This window comes from Chelon labrosus (genome assembly GCF_963514085.1).
Source record: "Chelon labrosus genome assembly, chromosome: 8".
NCBI lineage: Eukaryota > Metazoa > Chordata > Actinopteri > Mugiliformes > Mugilidae > Chelon > Chelon labrosus.
The window spans coordinates 12,298,991-12,312,605 of NC_140358.1; the positions used below are offsets into that span (position 1 = coordinate 12,298,991).

Below are 13,615 nucleotides of genomic sequence, written 5' to 3' on the forward strand. Positions count from 1 at the left end.
GCAAACACATTCCCAGAAGAGTTAATGAAAGTACAGTTTATGGCAAAATAGTTAGGTTTGATAAGATTAGACTGTAGAGGCCTAGCTGCTCAGTACATTAGGTGACACACAATGTTAAATCTAAGAACATTTGGGAACGTGCATGTAGCCTTAAAGGTCTCTCATATTGGGCTTTAGACTACCACCCTGCACCCACTGAGTCAGTAAAAAAAACAAAAACAAACACAAAAAAAGGAAGAAGACTGGAAACTAGCTGACACAGAGTAAGTCAATGGCTTGGCAGATTTCTTCTGTCTGGAAGTTACAACTATTCTGATTCCTGGCAATTCACAGATTACACCTCACCACCAGTGGCTGCTACTGAAGCCTTATGAGTCATCCTCCAACCAGTTTTCACAGATAAGTTTATGGACAGTCATGCCTCTGTTTTCTCACTAGATGGCCACAATGTACAGTCCAGCAGCTGCATTTCACCATTTCACTGGCAAAAATGATTGAAATGAATGATGAAAGTGTTCCTTTTGTCCTGGATCTACTCCTCAGACGTCACCGTTCATATTTATTGTATCCAATATCCTACCTTGTGAGCTTTATCTGTAGTATACATCACTCTTCCGTATGTGTTTGTGTATTTATAGCTCAACAAACCATAAATACACAAATTATCATTTCTGCAAAACTGAAAAAAAATAACAAAAAAGCCTAACAAATTAAAGAAGCCGACTTCCTATAAACTGACAGTTGAGAAATATTGAAATAATGGACGGTCAAAGTTCACTTAAATTTTTGTGGTTCCCACAAGAAGTTGGAAGTTTCTGCGTCACACAGAAACCAGTGACAGACAGAAAGAGAAACAAACATAGCTGTTTTTATGTAACGATGCTACTGGACACCAGATTCCCCACGTTATAAATAAAGTATCTATCTATCTATCTGTCTAGACATCTGTGGTGGTTTTCTGCAGCAGCTGTAGGCAGCTTAGCTCAGTTGTGTGTTTGTATCTCAAGCCTCGCACCGCATGGTCATGCACCCTTCTTCATGACAACAGACCCTCGTGTTCCACAACTCTAAGTCTCCCGTAATGCTTCAGTTTTTCCAGGCAAAGCCGACAGACTCTCTGCAGATAAGTGCTGCAGCTCTCCCAGAGGGCTCTGCTTCATCGGCCATAAAATCATGTTCATGGATGAGACGTACACAAGACAACAACAAGATCTAGCAGCCAATGAGCAGAAACTGCACTGTCAGTTCCTGCAGCTTTTACCACATGTTCATTGTTCTTTGTGTCATGTGTCAGTATACTGACGAGAACTCAAACACAGGTTGGTCACAATCGTAATTACCAAGATGACAGATTGGAAACCAGACAAGATAGCAAAAAAAAAAGAAGGGGGGGGTTGCAAATCACTGTCACCAGAAGGAAACCTGACTGCTGGTTAACAGGGGAAGTTGGAAATTCAAGGGGGGTGTCACCCACGGGGTTGCTGCTGTCAGTGTATATAAGAGAGGACCTCAGTGATCGCTTATACTGCAGCTGCTGAAGTATTGGACTGGAACTCCACCCAGTAGACTTGTATACAACTGGCCTTCCCAGCGATAACAGACTACAGGATGACTCGAAGGAATTTGCTGCTATCCTCCATAGGAGCTCTGCTTCTTCTCCTGCCCTGGTTTGGTGGACTGGTCTCTGGAGAGATCGGGAGGGACTTTAACAACTGCCTCGATTTCTTCTACAATGAAATTCCACCATCGGGTATAAGCGCAGGAGGATACCAGCCAATATGCCAGCGCTACAAAAATCAGTACCACTTTGCCAGTCTGTATAACCGCATGCATCGCACACCATTGTACTCTGCGTACATACTAATTCCTGCAGATGGCAAACGGCCCAATGTCAGCTGGATGTATGAACCACAGGTAAGAAAGAAAATACGGTGAGATCAAGAGATGTCAATAGTGCTGTGGTAATTGTCAATATGATGTCTTAAGATATTCTGAGAGGGCAGACTGTTGGAAAACTTGAGTCTTGATAAAGGCAAAGCAAGTCATACTGTAGTATGTCCTCAATAGACTACCCTTCCCTTTACTTCACTGAATTTATATGTATTTCTATTTAGATTCTAGACTAATGTGTCACTAAATATCCTTCTACAAAATCATTACACAGAAACACAACACAAAGATTCTGAATTTCCAATTAAATGAACGTTTTAAAGCAACAAAAGACATTGTGAAACACTGTATAGCTGAAATGTAATTGTGGTCAGTGTGTGACTGCTGATAAGTCATTTTTAGATTAACTTAAACAGAAACAGAAGCATACATACGTGTGTATTAACAAATATACAGTCATACGTAATGATATTTTATGTGATGAGGAAGCGATGAAAGAAAATTAGATTTAATTTTGAGTGAATCAGTGAATCAGAGTCACAAACTAAAAGAACTTTCAGTTCAGACTGAATAAAGAACCAATCTGCAGCAGCTTTCTCTTTTTGTAGCTCCTCAACTCAGACTTGATTTACTTTTCTGTCTTTCAGTTGGCGTTTTCCGGTGCTCGCCCTGAAATGGAGCCTTTCCACTTCCCCATCGACCAGAATGTGATCGAAAGCCAGGCGGTGCTTCAGGACTACAGGAACTCCAACTTCACCAAGGGCCACCTCAATCCGAGCATGCACCAGAAAACAAAAGAGGACAGAGAAGCCACATTCACCCTGACAAACGTTGTTCCTCAAAAGGCAGGCTCTAACTCTGGCCCCTGGAACAAACTGGAGAATGAGATGTTGAGACTGTTCAACACTTATTGCAAAGGGCCAATGTACGTGATCACAGGGGCCATGCCTTACAAGTCTAAGATACGGCTGATTAATAACAGGGTGTCTGTTCCTGAGTACATGTGGTCCGCCTACTGCTGCCCATCATACAAATCAGACCTTCCTCAGTCTGTGCAGCAGTTTTTTCCCACATATGCTGCAGTGGGAAGAAATGACCCCAACAGCGGAGAAGAGATCGTGCCGGTTAATGTGAAGGCAAAGGCAACGGTGCGGGGCTATGATGTGAGGCGGATGTCTTTAGAGACTCTGGAGGGTATACTGGAGGAAAGGCTGGCCATGCCCATCAGTCTGTTTGATGCACACTGTCGGGAATAAAGCGTTAATTGCTATAAATGTGCTCTGCAGCGGTCACCACGTACAGCAAGAAGACAAGATGGACCAGACTTTCTCTCTGTCCTCATAAACTCTCTGTCGCTTTAATTACTGAATCAGTGTTTTATTCACTGGGACTTCATGATTGTCTCATGATGGTTTAAAATTATTTTAACTGGTGATCTTGTAACACGTGTATTAACTTCAATACTTCTCAATAAAACAAAACAAAAACAACTAGTCGATTCTTTCTCCTGTCTGAAAGTCTGTGCTAACCAGCTGGCACACATCTTCAGGTAAATCAATCCCATCCTCCTTCCACTGCTCAATAATCATCAGAGATCATTGAGGAACCTCCCTATCACAGGATTAAATGACCACAGACCCGCTGCCCTGATATCTGTGTGAAGGCCTCTCTGTGTATGTCCAAAGGCCTGGTGTTGACCCACCTGACTGACATAACAGTCTGGACACGGAAATTCATACACAACACCTAGACAATCAGCACAGGCGTCCCCCAAGCATGTCTTCTCTCCCCTCTACTCTTTTTCTGTTGTGTTGTCACCATCCCAGATGCACAGAAGTCATCTGGGACGGTGACGAGTCTGCATTCAGAGCATCCTTCAGAAGAAGCCTTTAAACATAATGTTTAGTTTTTAATATAAACACATTATCATTTACTATCAGTATTAATATTGCTCAGTGTGCATACTACAGTATATACAGACATGCATTAATCCATTTAAAATGTATTTATTTTGCACAACTTGATGTGAATGAAATAATGAACTATATTATTTACTTCTACAGAACAATTTTATTCACTGTTGGTCAGTGAAGCTTCTCATATATGTTTACATCTCTTTTAATTTTCGCTCCTGCAGGGACATTATCTTTTTATAGAAAACAGTCTTGTGTAGTCTTTACCTTTATGTGTTTGCTATGTCCACTGTGTAAAGAGTCAAATTCCTTGTCATTGTATGCATATTAGGTCAATAAACTGATTCTGATTCAAAAATTTTGTACAGTTAAAGACTACCTTTGTTTCATTTATTATATTTACAGAATAACTTATTGTTCTTAGTCTATCAAAGCTGTCATCTGGTGAGCATTTGACACTGTAAATCATTATTTATTTATTTATTTCACGCGTTTTATTCAGAGGAACGAACAGTTACAAACAGCAGTCAGCAGAGGGCAGTATAACACCTTATCAACACTGTCACATTACAGTTTTTACAACAAATTCTTCTGTCTAAATTAACGTATTTTAATTTTTCCTTAGATTCAATTCCGTGGATAAAATCATATTAACCCTCTGGGGTCCAGAGTATAATTGGCCGTTTTTTTCTACTTTTGGTTTTACCTTTATATTTCATCTTAAAAACAGTTTACCTTGCCTTGTTGGGTGTCATTCTCTTCAACACAACCTCACATGTGTGATTATACAGTTATTTTTTCATTCTGATATACTGTATTAACACAGTGGACCTAAAACCACACTAAAAATATTAAATCCGAGTAGGAAAAACCTAGATTTTTCACTGTGAAAACCACAAACATATTTAACGAACCATTTGTATAACTTAGAATGCAAATCTAAACTGTAAATTTCAAAAGCTTATATAAAAATTTAGCAAACAACAAAGTTATTTACAACTATTTACATTGAAATACAGGCGTTTTTTGCACAACTATTTAGAACCATCTGCAAAACTATCAGGCGTCACAATAAGTAATGTCTAATAAGTAATGTCTAATAAGTAAGGTAAGTAAATAACTAAGGTCACAAATGTCTCAAATCTCAAAACTCGTTTCTCTCTCTCTTCACCGTCATCACTCCATAGATTGTATATAGACAAATCCGCCGCGAACTCTGTGGGCGCCGCCATCTTGCCTGCCGCCATTACTGCGGGCCTGTGAAGTGTGACGGTGTACAGTACAGAGTACAGTACAGTACAGGTGCCGGTACCCTCTAATGACATTTCAATGAAAGCGGATCCTGCTCATGAAAGAAAATGTCTGGTGAAAGGGAACATTGGGTAGATGATGTCAGGCAGTGGCCAAAACTTACCGATAAAGGTAATTTACTGACAACATAATGTATTAATGTAAAAATGCTTCAGCCAAATGTAATGTAATGTAATTGAGACGTGTAGATATAAGGCTAAGCTTAACCGATGACAACAATAAAACCGAACGCCATTGTACACTAGCTGTGTTGCTAATATGTTCACAATTTACTGACAACATAATGTATTAATGTAAAAATGCGTCAGCCAAATGTAATGTAATGTAATTGAGACGTGTAGCTATAAGGCTAAGCTAATTGATGACAACAATAAAACCGAACGTCATTCTACACTAGCTGTGTTGCTAATATGTTCACAATTTACTGACAACATAATGTATTAATCTAAAAATGCGTCAGCCAAATGTAATGTAATGTAACTGAGACGTGTATTAATTGATGACAACAATAAAACCGAACGTCATTCTACACTAGCTGTGTTGCTAATATGTTCACAAGTTGCAAATAATTATTAGCCACGACCAGTTGTAGCAATAAAATATCCTATATCTAGGAATAAATAGAATAATAATAGAATAAATATTCTACATCTACATCTAGTTATATGAATAACCAGGAACTCTGTGTAATCCGTATGGCCGTAAACATGGACAGTCGATGTGCAATAAAGGTTCGTGAATTTCACAAACAGTTTTATTCCAGGCCTGTAGTTTTGTGCTGTTGTTAAAACAGCCAACCACACAACACGATCTTCCCGGCATCACTGGACAGCATACGTACTAAAAAAACTAAATAAAAATAACATTTCCTACAGCTAACATCTGCTACAGCCGCCTACGGGACCAACACGCTACTTCCGCTATTTCCTTAGCAGCAAGGCCCGCAGTAAAGGGACGCGCACGAGATGGCGACCGCGGTAGACGCATGTTTCAGTGGCTGAGCGGATTTTCAGATCTTTATCCCTTGCCTTTACCCTGCAACTCTTAACATGGCGCTCTAGACACTTATGAACAGTGTGTAGACAATCTCCCAACTTTTTATATACTCGTCCTTCAGTTAACGCGAAGTTAATTCCCCGTTTTGCCGACCGGACCACACAAGCTCTGCTAAGCTAACTAAAAAAAAGAAAAGACGCTACATTGCTCCTGTGTGTGCTGCCTTCTCCGTCAACATGACGCAAAACGAGCAAGGAAAGAAACGCAAAGAAAAAGAACCTCCAATCTACAATGAAGGTATGATTTTCGGAGTACCAGTAAATAATAACAAGACACCAGAAAGCTCCTCAGCTATTCCTGCTTCTACTGATGCTACTTCAGCCTCCACCGACCACGACTATGCCTTCTCTGAAGCTCACGCTTGCAACCAAGATGCTAACCTTATTCCTCCGCCTGTATCTGCCCCTGATACACCTGTTAAGCCAAAAGGTAAAAAACAAAAGGCTGAGATGTCTCTAGCAGACTTGCAGGACAATATTGTCACCGCAATCAATGTGCGTGCAGATAACTTGGAAGGCATGATCACCAGGAACGCAGTGAGCATTGAGGCCCTGAAGAAGTCAGTTGATTTCGCCTTTGCAGAAGTAGAATCATTAAAGACTGATATGGAAAAAGTCAAAACTGCCTGTGAAAGCCATGAACAACAAATAGCAGACCTGCTACTTAAGGTCAACGAGGCTGAAAGATATGGTCGGAGGTGGAACCTCAGACTCCATGGTATCCCTGAAGGCAACCCAGAAGACATCAAGATCAAGGTTATCAACATCTGCTGTGCTGTCATACCTGGCTCTCAGCAGAAAATTGCAGATGACATCGACATCGTCCACCGCCTAGGGAGACACCAAGGGATCCCAAACAAACCCAGGACCACCATTATCCGCTTCACAAATAGATCCACAAGAGACCTTCTGTGGAGAGCGGCAAAAAAAAGTGAATATCTCAAAAGCAATAAGCTGAGATTTGCTGAAGATCTAACTGCTGGTGACAAAGCACTGCGAAACAAGCTGTGGCCCATGATTGAAGCTGCAAAGAGAGAAGGAAAGAAGGCGCACTTTGCAGGTACCCGTGTCATCATTGATGGAAGGGAGGTACGTCCAGAGCATCTGGATCGAGCCCAGATGACCGCTTCACCTAGTGGGGCGGCTCCCCACGCTTAAAAAGGATCTACTAGGAGACGCTGAAGATCGATCTCTAAATTCCAGACGAAATGACATTGACTATGGCTCATTATTACCATGATGGGGGATATGGAAAGAAACTAGGTATGTAAAATGTACTTTTTGTAATTGAAAGACTTTTTCTCTCTCCTCCTTAATACTTTCTTTTTTTTTCTATTTTGAAAATTGAAAACTGAAGCCATTTTCTACTGAAAATATCTATGGCTCATTATTACCATGATGGGGGACATGGAAAGAAACTAAGAATGTAAAATGTACTTTTTGTAATTAAAAGACTTTTCTTTCTCCTCCTTAATACTTACTTTTTTTTTTCTATTTTGAAAACTGAAAACTGAAGCCATTTTCTACTGAAAATATCTACCTGCGGAGATTGTTTAACACTGAATTATATAGTATTGTTGTTCTATTTTACTATGGGATAGAGACTGTTCCTTATATTTTCCCAGAACCTTACCTTTTATAGTACTTGTTATTAGTACTTTTTGTTACATTGTCTTTCTCTGTTTTTTCTCTAAATGCCAGGGGGCTAAGGCAGAATATCAAACGAAAAGCTTTATTTCTATTTGCAAAACAACAAAAGACTGATTTTTCTTTTTTTCAAGAGACGCACTCAGTTAAAAATGATGCACGATTATGGAAAGCACAGTGGGGTAACGATATTTGGTTATCTCATGGTTCAGAAAGAGTAGCAGGTGCTGCTATTCTGAAGAACTCCTTTAACGGGGACATATTACATTCTGAAGGTGATCCTAAAGGTCATTTCTTTATTTTGATTATTAATTTCAATGATATTGTAATTCTGCTAGTTAACCTGTATGGATACAATTCGAAGGGTGAAAACGATGTTTTGCTTGATGTGTTAGAATCGCGCTTCCTACATTGGCTTTCTAAATATCCAAATGCAATGATAGTGATGGGGGGGGACTTTAATATTGCTCTGGATGGTCTTCAAGACAGGTGGCCTCCGCGATCCAATTATTATATGGCCTCCAGTTTAATACAATTTATGCATAAGTTCAACTTAATCGATATATGGAGAGAAAAAAACCCTGGTGTGAGTTCATATACTTGGAACAATAAAACATATTCTAGCTTATCCCGCATAGACTTTTGGTTGATTTCTAACTGTTTTGATAGTGATATTATCAAAGTCGATATCCTCCCTACTCCTTTAACAGACCACAAAGCAATCTCAATACAAATCTCTCTTAATCCTAATATTTACCATAGAAGTTCTTACTGGAAACTGAATAGTTCTATTTTGAAACATGACACTGTCTCTAAAACTGTCCAATCATTAATTGAACGCTTCTGGCAGAAGTCTTTAGTAGAAAACAATTTTTGTAGTAATTGGGAAATTTTAAAATTTGAATTATCAAAATTCCTGAGAGCTTATGGAAGTTCGGTTACAAAAGCCAAAAAAGCTGAAGAAGAAGCTCTAATCTCAGAAATAACATCAATAACACAAAAAATTCAGGTAAATATAACTGAAAATGATTCTCAGCGTTTAATTAGTCTACAAAACAAATTAGATGACATTTATAGACTGAAAGCCGAAGGGGCCTTTGTGAGAAGTAGAAGAAGGTGGCTCGAGGAAGGGGAGCAGAATACTGCTTACTTTTTTAGACTTGAAAAATATTTTGCTAAAAACAACACAATACAAAAATTAAATATTGATGGAGACATTACAGATGACCCCCGTAAAATAGCCAAATTCTGTTCAGATTTTTACACCAAACTATATGAATCCAAATACTGCGAAGAGTCTACCCGTAAATTTTTAGGGTCTCTTACAGAAACTAAATCAATTGATATTGACTTAAAAGAATCTTGTGACAAACCAGTTACACTACAGGAAGTTCTATTGGCCATCGAACATCTCAAACTTAATAAATCTCCAGGCACAGATGGTCTTACCTCTGAATTTTATAAAACATTCTCCAAACAGCTTGCACCTTTCCTCTTAGGTCTTTTCCTAGAATGTATTAGAAATGGATCCCTTCCTCCCACCTTAACCCAAGGCCTTATATCTTTAATACCAAAACCAAAGAAAGACAAACTCTTTATTGACAATTGGCGCCCAATTTGTCTACTTAACAATGATTACAAATTATTTGCATTGATTTTTGCTAAAAGAATTAAATCTGTTTTAGACTATATAATTGATGAAACTCAATCTGGCTTCATGAGAAATAGACACATCTCTAACAATGTTAGATTAGTGCTCGATTTAATTGATTATTCGGACTTATGCCTTGATGAAAGTTTCATTCTTTTTCTAGATTTCTACAAAGCTTTCGATACAATAGAACATAAATTTATTTTTCATGCCCTAGAAAAATTTGGCTTCGGTTCATATTTCAGCAGTGCCATCCAAACAATGTACACAAACGGAAACTGCTCAATCAAATTGCATTCTGGTACTTCTCCCCGTTTTTTCCTCAAACGTGGAGTCAGGCAGGGATGCCCTATTTCTCCTTACCTTTTCCTCTTATGTACGCAGCTACTCACTGACTCTATAAAGCTTAGTCCATTAAAAGGTATCTCAATAGCTGGCAACGACGTTATCATCAGCCAACTGGCTGATGATACAACCTTATTCTTAAAAAATAGCTCTCAGATACCTTTAGCCATTGATTTGATTAATACTTTCTCTATTGCTTCCGGACTTTGCTTGAATTTAAAGAAATGCGAATTGCTTGCTCTCAAACTCTGTAATATCCCTTCTATATGTAGTATACCTGTAAAAGACTCTGTTACTTACTTAGGTATTGTTATTACTAAGGATAAGGAGACCAGATGTGATTTAAATTTTAACTTAATTATTGATAAAACCCAGAAAAAACTCAATCAGTGGCTGCAGAGAGATTTGTCATTGAGAGGCAGGATCTTGCTAACCAAAGCTGAGGGACTATCCCGTTTAACATACGCTGCTCTATCTCTTGATGTTAACAAAAAGACTTCAAAAAACATTGACAAGATGCTATTTAACTTTGTGTGGCGAAACAAATGCCATTACATTAAAAAAACAGTAATAATGAACTCTTATGATAAGGGTGGTCTTAACTTCCTAGATTTTCACACTCTGAACAATACCTTTAAAATTAATTGGCTAAAACAATTCCTCAAGAACCCCTCTTCAACATGGAACTTTATTCCAAACTTTATTTTCTCTAAAATAGGAGGCTTAAATTTCCTTTTATTCTGTAACTATAATATTGAAAAAATCCCCTTAAAGCTATCCAACTTCCACAAACAGATGCTTCTTTTCTGGTCATTAATATATAAACATAATTTTTCGCCACATAGGTACTACATATGGAATAATAGAGACATTATATATAGAAACAAATCTTTATTTTACTCCCATTGGTTTATACACAACATACTTTTAGTTCATCAGCTGTTTAATTCAAATGGATCATTATTTACATATCAAGAATTTATCCTAAAATATAGAATCCCTATTCCTATTAGTGAATTTAATATAGTCATAAATGCGATCCCTTCTGGGGTAATTATGTTATTTAAAAGTACATTTGTACAGAACCCAACACTTTTGCCCTTTGATCCAACCAAATCAGATATAGGCCAGGTTTGTTTCTCCTCAACACGTAAAAGTAATCGTAATATACGCTCTTTATTTCAGAAAGAAGTCGTATCGATTCCATATGTAGTAACTTATTGGAATAACTTTATTAATAACCTTAACTGGAAAAAAATATGGAACCTACCTGCTAGATTCATGATTAATAATAAAGTAAAAGAAGTATCCTTTAAAATAATTCATAGAATTTATCCATCTAAAGTTTTTTTACAGCGTTTTATAAAAGATATAGATTTAAACTGCTCTTTCTGTGCAGGACACCCTGAAGATGTTTTTCATTTATTTTGGTCTTGCCCTTTCACAACCAAGTTATGGGAAGATATTTGTAACCTGATTTGTCACTTGATTGAACCTCTTTTGTCCCTGTGCTTTGAACATGTATTGTTTGGCTTCACTGAAATTCCTTCTGCTAAAGAAAAACAATATTACATCATCAATCTTATTTTACAGTTAGCTAAATGGCACATCCACAAATGCAGATACTCAAATCACAAACCACTTTTTCTTATTTTTAAAAATGAAGCCAAACAATACATTAAATCTATTGAAAAATCCATTAATATGAAAGCCGTAAAAACGCTGAATTTATGTTCGCTTTATAATGTTTTTGTATGAAAGCTTGTCTCTCTACTGTATTATTTGCATTGAAACCCCCTGGCGATATTTTATTTTGTTGATGTACCAATTTGTATGACTATTTTGACCTAATAAAGTTTAAAAAAAAAAAAAAAAAAAAAAAAAAAAAAAAGGCCCGCAGTAATGGCGGCGCTGCTTTACTTCCGTGTTTCGGCGGATTTTTTCCCTCTTCCTTAGCAACCATTACCATATAATTTTCTGATTGGCTGATGTGATGCATTTTTCCACCAATAGGAAAGAGGGTGTCATGTTTTTTTTTTTTTTTTGTTTTTTTTCGATCACCTGAAGCCGGCTAGCGATCTCCGCTTGCTAGCGTTTTCCTTTTCGCCGTATCTTACTGCACTAAACGCGCACCAAATATGATGACAATATTCAGGAAAAAGCATGCCGTATATTAGTTTTCATAAGTCCACTTTTACTTGGCCTATCAACACAATTTAAAAACTGGTATATAGTTTGAAGTTAGCACTTTCTGCACAAATTGAAACGGAGTCTCAGTGAGACTTCGTCTTGCTGCTACATCGTCTTAAACTGGTCATGTGATTTGGACGCGCCGGCGCGTCCGTCGACTCCAGAGGGTTAAGAATTCAGGAAACAGTGTGTCTGCATTAACAGTGTCAAATCAACTTCTAAATGTCCCTGTTGGTCTACCTGATACACCACCACTGCTTCGCAGATGACCCAGCTCTACCTATCCACCAAACCAACTTCCACCCTACCTCCCTCCTCCCTCATCACCTGTTTATCTGAAATAAAATCCTGGTTCACCTCAAACTTTCTAAAACTAAACAGTGATAAAACAGAACTCCTCCTCATGGGAACCATATCCACACTTTCCAAAGCTGACAGTTTTTCGCTCACAATCGACAATTCCTTAATCTCCCCCTCCCCCCAGGTTAAGAGTCTGGGTGTCATCCTCGACAGCTCACTGTCATTTCAATCTCACATCAATAAGTTACCCGGTCTGCATATTTCTACCTACGCAATATAAATCGTCTCCGCCCCTCTCTCAGCCCCCATACCACTTCCATCCTTGTTCACAGCCTTGTCACCTCCCGCCTTGACTGCTGCAACTCTCTCCTTTTTCGACCTCCCCCACAAATCCCTCCATAAGCTTCAAATGGTCCAGAACTCAGCCGCTCGCATCATCACCAAAACCCCCTCATTTCACCACATTTCCCTTGTGCTTCAGCATGTCCACTGGCTCCCAGTCAAATTCCGCATCGACTTCAAGATTCTTCTCCACACCTTCAAAGCCATCCATAACCTCGCCCCCCATTATCTCTCGGATCTCCTCCATATTGTCACCCCCCCGCGCGCTCCCTCAGAACCTCCTCCTCTATCCACCACTCTGTGCCCTCGGCCCGCCTCAGTACCGGGGAGCAGAGCCTTCAGTTGTTCTGCTCCCTAACTCTGGAACTCACTCCCACCGTACATCCGAAACATCGACTCTTTCCCTCTCTTTAAATCCAGACTCAAAACCCACCTGTTCCAGAAAGCCTATCCACCGTGATTGCACGGTTCCATTTGTTTATTCTGTCTTGTTTTGTGTCTTGATGTTTTTGTACAGTGTCCTTGTGATTCTTGAAAGACGCTTATAAATAAAATGTATTATTATTATTATTATTATTACCTCAGGAGTCAATTCTTGGCCCTCTGTTATTTTCTATGCATATTAACGACTTGCCAAATTCATGTGTTGATGTTGAATTTCAAATGTGCGCTGATGACATGGTCATCTTCACTAGTGCAAAAAATATTCAAGAAGCAGCCTCTGTTCTTACTTCAGCTATAGTTCCTGTAAAAGAGCGGCTTTATAAATCTTGCCTACTACTAAAAACAGCTAAAACTGTTTGTATGATGTTCACAAAGCAACCATTGGACATCAAACATCCAGGTGCATTTTGGGGAAGACAGGAAGTAGAGATTGTCCCTGTTTCAAGAACCTTGGTGTGACACTTAATTCCACACTATGTTTCAAGAGCCACATTAATGCATTTAATGTCTTTATTTTCTTACTGACC

At 38.7% G+C, this 13,615-nt stretch overlaps 2 protein-coding genes across 2 annotated transcripts; both read left to right on the plus strand.

The window, feature by feature from the left end:
* Positions 1-1,434: 1,434 nt before the first annotated feature.
* Positions 1,435-3,375, plus strand: LOC311492331 (endonuclease domain-containing 1 protein-like). Its single transcript, XM_084550584.1, has 2 exons — positions 1,435-1,914; positions 2,538-3,375. Exons 1-2 carry the CDS (start codon positions 1,609-1,611, stop codon positions 3,144-3,146), a joined length of 915 nt encoding a protein of 304 aa, XP_084406710.1. The 5' UTR covers positions 1,435-1,608; the 3' UTR covers positions 3,147-3,375.
* Positions 3,376-6,346: 2,971 nt separating this feature from the next.
* Positions 6,347-7,327, plus strand: LOC311491532 (uncharacterized protein; the record flags this gene model as incomplete). The annotated part of the gene is made up of 2 exons (XM_084549467.1): positions 6,347-6,599; positions 6,675-7,327. 2 exons carry the CDS (start codon positions 6,347-6,349, stop codon positions 7,325-7,327), a joined length of 906 nt encoding a protein of 301 aa, XP_084405593.1.
* Between the last annotated feature and the right edge of the window lie 6,288 nt (positions 7,328-13,615).

Coding starts and splice junctions, on each gene's coding strand:
- LOC311492331 (XM_084550584.1), top strand. CDS start 1,609: ATGACTCGAAGGAATTTGCTGCTATCCTCCATAGGAGCTCTGCTTCTT. Junction 1,915..2,537: donor GCTGGATGTATGAACCACAG/GTAAGAAAGAAA, acceptor TCTGTCTTTCAG/TTGGCGTTTTCCGGTGCTCG.